Raw genomic sequence first — 8,331 nt, 5'->3', positions numbered from 1 at the left:
ACACCGTTTCACCTCAAAACCGTTTTTTTGTCCAAAAAACATTTATTTGGTTAGTGAACCACTGACCTGGGTGATCAAACCATCATCCCGAACAACAATTTTTGGCCTTTTTTTTTTTTCTAACTTTTTATTTTATTTTGTTAGAACGGGTCATCTGTTTGGATTGAACAGTCAAACCGTTTGACACCATAACGGTTCCCTATTTGGTCCAATTTTAAAAACCTTGGACGGGGAGTGGGTGCCTTGCCTTGAGCTTGGCTTGGTGTGCGGCATGGCATGGCCCAAGACTCGGCCCATGGACCAGCCTGACCCATGGCATGGCACGGGCCCGTGTGGTCTCAAGCCATGGGCCGTGCCGAACCGACCCCCCAAATTATCCTAGAGGAGGGAGGCACGTTCCAAGACGTCTTGTGGGCCAGCGTGCCGACCCATCATGACCCAATTTTACACTTCTACTTGAACTTGTCCAATACTAGGGATGGGGCAGGGAATTCGATGATTCTCCATCATTGATGAGGAGTGGAGTGCCTTGCTCCTAAACTCGCCCAACATTAAGGAGTGGTTACCTTGCCCTGAACCCTCGTGACACTAGGGACGGGGTAGGGATGGGGTAGAGTGTCTTAACTATGGGGCAGGGAAAGGGATGGGGTGCCCTGCCCTGGACCCACCCCGTTGTCATTCTTATATAATTGTTAATAATTAGTGGAATTAATAAAAATGTTAGTTTTTATAATTATTTTTACTTATTTAAATTAATCAAAAATTAATTTAAAATAATAAAAAGAATAAAATTTATTAAAATTACAATAAATTATTAATAAAACTAAATTTATTAAAAAATATTTGCTCATATTCAATTAACAATAATTATCTTTTTATAAATCAACATTTAAAATTATTATATATTTCAGATTTTCCCGTGCACCGCACGGGTCCCTGTTAGTTATATTATAATATACAAAATAAACTCACTCCAATTCCTGCCCAATTCCATGTTGAAAACCCCGCGCTCTTTCGCTCTCTCTCCTCTGCTCTGTCCAGACTTCGAGAGTATTCGATGCGTAGCAAGGGCAACAACTCCACGCTTTTGGAGCTCTTCACACTTCAGGCATTGTGAGAAACTGGTATCCAATAATGCCTGCATTGCCAAAGGTTAATCCCTTGAAGAGTAGCTTCGAAGACTCATGTTAGACACGAAGATGTCGTATAATGGCGACGATGAAGTCAAGGACTCTGCAGAGACTGCGAAGCACTTCGAACCTAGAAGGTATGGTATCAAAAGTTTCGGTTGACGTTTTTTTTGCTAATCTTCTGTGTTATCTACTCCAAGTCGTTTCTAACTTTTCTCTGTTGTGATGTTTAGTTATCAAATACAAATATTTCAAGTTGCTCTTCGAAAAAATACGATCGCCGTATTGGAGACTGGAGCTGGGAAAACAATGATTGCTGTGATGTTAATAAAAGAAATTGGGCGAGCCATGAAAACCAGTGGAAATAAGATGCTAATTATATTTTTGGCACCAACTGTTCATCTTGTTAATCAGGTAACCAAGATAGATATTTATTATTCTAGTTCACTATCGGTCTGAACTCAGAATTTGCAGTACTGCAATGCCTAAAGATTTCATTTATTTTTCTCGTATTCTTATCTTCAACTTGCTCTTATGCCACATTCCTTCATCTGTGAGGCATCAAGCATGGGTTCAGGGGGAGTCTAATAAAGCGGGTGATTTTTGTTATGTCATTCGTAACGACTATTAATGTTGTTACTCTCTCTATCTCTATGATTTTGTTTCTTTGACTTATTTTATTTTCCGATTTCTTTCCCCCGACAATTGTTTCCTTTTGGTTTATGTGCATGTATGTCTTTTCATTGGTGATAATTATCATTGTTGTTATTAGTTGAAAAAACAAACTTATTTCTCGTGTGGCACACCAATGACATATTCTTCTGATTCTGTCTGTCTGTCTCCCTCTGTCTCTCTTTGTATGGTCTGTTTACTCATTAAATTTTTTGTTCTGCATACAGCAATTTGAAGTGATTAAGATTCATACAGATTTTAAAGTGGAGGAGTACTATGGAGCAAAGGGAATTGATGAGTGGAGTGCAAAATGCTGGGAGAAAGAAATCAGTGAACAAGATGTAAGTTTTGCTTAAGTGTTCATATAACAAGATCTGATTTTCACTCCTGCAAGATGTTAAGTTTATTTCTTTAATTTTTTCCATGGGGACCTATGTAAACATTACATAAGAAATGATTTATGTTTAGTTTACTAATGGTTTAGTTCTTGATTTAATCTATTGTTAGTCAATTTAATATCTTATTAATATGCTACATTAGTCATTAATATCTAGCATGTGATCATGAATTATGTTTCAATGAGGAGTTCCTTTCCATGGTTGGGCACTTTTTTATTGTTAGGTGAAATTTACTTGACACCCAAACACACCCTATAGTGGAGTAAGACTTGTCTTGCAACAATCAACAGGTTAAACACCACACTTATGCAGGGAATCCCTTGTTAGGGGTGCAAGTTGGGTACCTGATTTTAGGATTTTACACGGCATCGGGCCTGGGTTTCCGGGCTGGGCCCATTCAAAAATCGACAAAATCCCATCATGAGCCCACCCAAGTTGCACCCCTACTCCTTGAATATTTGATTATTTAATTATTGTAATCAATAATGCATGCTCCAAATCTAAGTGTTGAATCTTAACCAAAATAAGAAAACGAACATGCATAAATAAATAAACCATTATAATATCTAGAAAATTAGAAATGCTAGGTTCACTATATAGAATTGAATAAAATAATTTTTTGATGCTTTATCAATTTCAGTATCCCTTTTCGTAATAGATATAAATTATTTTCTGCAGAATTTTAATCTAGTTATTTACATTATTGTATATTATTTGACAATTGACATGATTTATTAAATGGCTATTTAATAAGCTAGAAAATTGAATGCATATATATATGTACATATATTTGTTTTAGTACTTAAGTTTTTTTCTGGTCTATTTAATAAGGTAGACCAAAAAAAGGGATATTATCTAAAACTCACCATGACTTTTTCACTTTTCTCTTAAACTCACCATGACTTTTGAAAACCTCCAAACAGACCCTTATCAGTGAGTTTTATTGTCTAAAACTTACTTTTCTTTAGATTTCTGTTAGATCACCATTAGTGATTATTAACATAAGTTGTCCACATAAGCACTTAAATATTTTACATGACCAAACTGCCCTTGAATGGTCAGTCAAGCTTTTAACATATATTTTAAATATATGCTGGTTGGAACTGGACGTGCCCCTCCCAAGTTCTAGTGTCTTGCAAGAATCCGAGAAGGAGTTAGCCCGGGTTTACTCTGAATTGAACAAGAGTACATCACAGAGAGGTAAACAATTGGGTATAGGAAGAGATCTTTGTGCAGACCAAGTGACAGGGATTATTTTCCTCCAATCCGAGGAGATAGAGAGCTCCAATTTCTCTGAATAGGGAGTGACAACCAATCTTCCTCGTTTGAATACCCCTCTCCACCGTCAGTTGATTTCAGCTGGAAGACAACGACTGTGATTCTAGAATTGTGGCAAGGGCTACAACTGCTTCTCCATGGAAATCCATCCATGATTTGCTTCCAGTTTTCTCCCCTTGGATCAGGTACGGTGTTAACTCTGGCAATCAAATAAAATTTTGGGAACATCTTTGGGTTGGGGTTTCACCTATGAAGGACCAGTTTCCTTCCTTGTATGCTCTGTCAGATTTGAAAAATGAATCTATCTCTTCTTTTTTAGTTCCTTCAGACTCCACTTCTGGTTTTGGGTGGAACCTCGGCCTACAAAGGGCAATTAGGGATACAGACTTGGACAGCCTCTTACCTTTATTAGCCATCCTTGAGAATATCTTCCTTGATCCTAATAGGGAAGACACCAGAATTTGGATCCCTTCTACTTCAGGAACCTTCTCTTGTGCCTCGTTTTTTGAAACCTTAACTCAGTCATCTGTCCCTTCTGGTGTGTCCTTTCCGATTAAGGAATTTTGGAGCAAGCCCATTCCTCCTCGGGTTGGGTTTTTTTGTTGGGAAATTTTCCTGGAAAGAAAAAATACAAATGATCTACTTCAGAAAAAGAGACCCAATTCTTGTTTACTTCCTAATAGATGCTCTCTCTGTAAAGATGATGGGGAATCCGGTTACCACCTTTTGGTCTCTTGTAAGGTTACTAAAACTGTTTGGGAGTGGGTACTTTCTCGCTTTGGGTGTACTTGGAACCCTCCCGAGAGTGTCCAAGGTTTGTTCTCCCCTTCGTTTTTCAGATGGCCTAAGAAGCGAGGGAAGATGATGTGGTGGAGTATTAGGGCAGTCGTGTGTTGGTCACTATGGGAGGAAAGAAACTCTCGAATATTTTCAGAAAAGGAAAGATCCCTGGAGGAACTATTAGACCTAATACTTTTAAGGGCTGCCCACTGGCTAAAAACTATGGAACTGTTCTCAGACTTTCCTATTGCCGACCTGTTAAGAAACTGGAAAGAGATAGCAACCTCTATTCTGTGTAAGAGGACTCTTAGTCCCTTGTGGTCTCCTCCTCCCTCCGAATTTATAAAAGTGAATTTTGATGGCAGTAGCATAAGGAATCCAAGGCCCTTTGGGATTGAGGGAGTTTTCAGGAATGAGGAAAGGAATGTTATTGCTCTGTTCTCTGGCCCTATTGGAGAAGGAGACTCTATTACGGCTGAGATCCTTGCAGCTTTGGAAGGGGTTCAAAGAGCAAGGGAACTAAACATCAGTTGGCTGATTTTGGAAGGTGATTCAAAGGTGGTGATTAGCTAGTTGAAGAAAGAGGACAGTGGCTTGTGGAGTTACAATAATGAAAAGAAAAAAATTCTTATGGCTATGTAGAGGCATTGAGATACAATACAGCTGGGTGAAAAGGACTGTTAATTCTTTTGCAGATGGGTTGGCCAAGCAAGGAGTGAATAGGGAGGCTATTTTTTGGGCTAATTTTAATCTTCTTTCATTGTAATTTTCTGATGGGGAGATAAGACTCTTTATCTCCCCCTTTTTTGTACCTAAAGCTTCATAATTCTTAATAAAGTTTCTGTTTTGATAAAAAAAAATATTTAATAAGGATGACTGGCCATTCAGGTGTATTTTGGTCATGTAAAATACTTAAATGCTTATGTGGACTACTTTTATCAATGGTTACTAATGGTGACCTCATGGAAAGTGAGCTTTGGACAATAAAATTCAATGACAGGGGACTCTCTAGAGGTTTTGAAATGTCATGGAAAGTTTAAGAGAAATGTGAAAAAGTCATGGTGAGTTCTAGATAATATCCCCCCCCCCCAAAAAAAAAAAAAAAAAAATCGTCATCATCATCCAAGCCTTACCCCAACTATATACAACCACCCATTTGAGAGACAACAATATTATCTCTCCCCTTTACATTTACACTTTTACAATTGTGCCCAAAACATCTGTTCTCTTCCCACCCCTTGCTTATCTAGATTGTCAGCCATACAATTAGCTTCTTGTTGGACCCAATGTACACTTCCATGCCCCTAGTCATCTTTATTAATTTCTTTATTTCATTTCCATAGACCCATGTGGCTGCTGCTCTATCTTGAAACTGCATTACCAAGCTGGAGTCACCTTCAATAATCAACTTGTCCACATTCATTTGTCTTGCCATTTGAGTACCTACCAGAACAGCTATGATCTCAGCTCTTAGTGAATCTTCTAACCTAACTGGCCCTGAAAATAAGTCCATAATATGTCCATTATTTTTCATGTATCCTTTTTTCTGCTGGTATCTAGCTTTTATACATTATGTACTTACCCAATGATGAGTCTGCCACTTCTCTCCACTTCCTAATAATTTCATCAATTGAAAAGGAAGGGAAACTAATGAAACTTCATCCCTTTCCATTTAAGATTGGGTTGGCTTTCGTCCTACCATTCCTTAATTTTGATTAGATCCCAGGTGAGTAAAGCCATATGTTTTCAAATCTAAAAGTACCTGACCCCTAACTTCCCACTCTTTTGTTTATAATTATAGGCCAATGGTCAGAAGTGAGCCTAGACAAAGATCTAGAGGCTAAACCACCCCAATACTCCTCCTATCTTGCCAGCATATTATATTTCTCTCTTGAGAATTCCAGCTGAGGTGGCTAATAAAATTGAAAGGCTGCAGGGGGAGTTTGGGAAGGGGTGGGAGGTTCTATGAAATTTCACTTGGTGAGCTGGGACTTGGTTTGCAGACCAAAGAAGAATGGAGGTTTGGGAATTAGAAGGCTGAAAGTGTTTAATAGGGCTTTGCTGGGTAAGTGGTTGTGGAGATTTGGATTAGAAAAGGAGAAGGATTCTCTATGGAGGAGGGTGGTGGCTGGTAAGTATGGGGTGGTTGGCTTCGGGTGGGAGTCTAGAGAGGTTTCAGCAACTTTTGGGGTGAGTGTCTGGAAAGGTATCATGAAATTCAACCAAGATTTCAGAGATCTCACCTGTTTCTTTGTCGGGGATGGATCCAAAATTAAATTTTGGGAGGACAACTGGTGTGGAGTGGGAAGGTTGTGTGAGGTTTGTCCCCAACTATACAGGCTGGTTGACCATGATGTTTTCTGTCAGTCATTGCTATGAGAAGAGGGGGGACAAGGATTTGGTGTCCAAAGTTGAGGAGACCTTTATGGGATAGGGAGGTGGAGGAATGTGTAAAGCTTCTAGAAGTCTTGGAGGATTCAAAGGTTTCTAGTTCTTTAAGGGATGAATTATGGTGGAAGGAGTGTAAGAATGGGAAGTTCACAGTGAAGTCATTCTATCTAGTTCTGATTAAAAACCAGCTGGGGGAAGAGAGTTGTAAGGGTGTGTGGGGTAGTCTTGCTCCACCTAGGGTGGAGGCATTTGCATGGTTGGTGGCTATGGATAGTGTTCTTACCACTGACCATCTGAAGTCAAGAGGCTTTCACATGGCAAACATTTGCCATATGTGCAAAGAAAGTGAGGAAACAATACTTCATTTGTTCTTCTTGTGCTCAGTGGCTGGGATGTGCTGGAGTTATTATTCAGATCTGTTTGGCATGCAGTTGTTCCTCCCCGAGTCTCCGGCGGAAAGGGCAACAAAAAAGCCGGAATTGTGTGGAGCTGTATTCCTTATGCTGTGTGTTGGTCAATTTGGAGGGAAAGAAACAGAGGAGTATTCGAGGATAGTCAACGGGAGTTAGAGAAGGTGGTGGAGTCTATTGGAAGGGCTATTTCTGGCTGGGTGCTCATCCTTTGAGATTTTGCTCAAACCTCTGTTTCAGATTTTGGGTCCTCCTTTTGGAGTGATCTTGAGATCCAAGAATGTAATCTGGATTAGCTTTTTGTAATGTCTGATGGTGTAATCTCTACACCTTGATGTAATTTGTGTTTTTTTTAATAAAACTTTCTTTTATGTTACTATAAAAAAAATACTCCTAGTCCACTGAGAAAGAATCTATGTATCTTTGAGCAAATGGGAAGGTTGGACCATGTGTAATTGGCATGCTGCAAAAGTATCTCTTTGTGCTCACAAGGACTTATAATAAGAATAAATCTCGTTGTACTTGTGGTAATCTTCTGTTTAGAGTTATTAGTTTAATATGTGAATCTAATGACATTGAAATCACCTCCTAGACACCATGTTCCCTTCCACAAGCCTTTGATATCATTGAGTTCTTCCCACATCTCATTTATTCTTCTATAATTATTTGGGCCATCCAGAACAAAAGTTGTCAAATGAAGATCGTGTGGCAAAAGATTGTGGGCAAGCTATTTTGTTGGTCATCAACTTAGTTTAACCTAAACAGTTCTGAATTTAATTATCTTTTTGATTATGTTAAGTCTTTTTGCAAATACTGATAGGATGGTAATTTAGTTTTTGTATGGCTCTCCTTGGTACAACCTCTGGTTGTATAGGGTTTTTCTTAATGAAATTCATACTTTACCTCTTCTAAAAAAATTGTCATCATCCATTCATACTCATCCTCAACCTATTTGAACTTTACTAAGACTGAGAATCTCCCAACTAACTCTTCAATACATTTTAAACTCTCATTCTTCTAGTGTCAATGTTTACCCTGATGCCCCCCAAGAAGGTATGAAAGCCCAACTTATCCCTCTAGAACTCTAAAGGCTTTAGGCTTGAATATTGTATGGCATGGGACCTACAAAGGTCTCACTCAAGTCCATAAGGGTTTAGCCCCACCTTTGGAAGATGTTTAGGCTGAATTCACGGCTTAGGGCCAATGAACTCTTGTCCTAATCATCTTGGGCTCAGTTTGGACCCAACATTTACACATAAATGATCTTTGGAT

The 8,331-nt window shown here is 38.9% G+C and overlaps 1 protein-coding gene across 4 annotated transcripts in view; it reads left to right on the top strand.

Moving 5' to 3' along the window:
- The first annotated feature begins 982 nt into the window (after positions 1–982).
- Positions 983–8,331, top strand: part of DCL3 (dicer-like 3) — a 107,314-nt gene continuing 99,965 nt past the window's right edge. For 2 of the 4 annotated variants that reach the window (XM_010263505.3, XM_019198308.2), the window contains exons 1-3: positions 983–1,267; positions 1,364–1,544; positions 2,030–2,143. In XM_010263505.3, coding sequence (XP_010261807.1) covers positions 1,185–1,267; positions 1,364–1,544; positions 2,030–2,143 — 378 coding nt within the window. In that variant the 5' untranslated portion in view covers positions 983–1,184. The remainder of the gene's footprint in view (positions 1,268–1,363; positions 1,545–2,029; positions 2,144–8,331) is intronic. The other 2 variants (XR_016079398.1, XM_019198309.2) reach the window with 1 other exon arrangement.

Source organism: Nelumbo nucifera, chromosome 8 (genome assembly GCF_055504915.1).
Source record: "Nelumbo nucifera cultivar China Antique chromosome 8, China Antique-T2T, whole genome shotgun sequence".
Classification (NCBI taxonomy): domain Eukaryota; kingdom Viridiplantae; phylum Streptophyta; class Magnoliopsida; order Proteales; family Nelumbonaceae; genus Nelumbo; species Nelumbo nucifera.
Note: the sequence above shows the minus strand (reverse complement) of the source record. Positions and strands in the feature narration are given on the sequence as shown.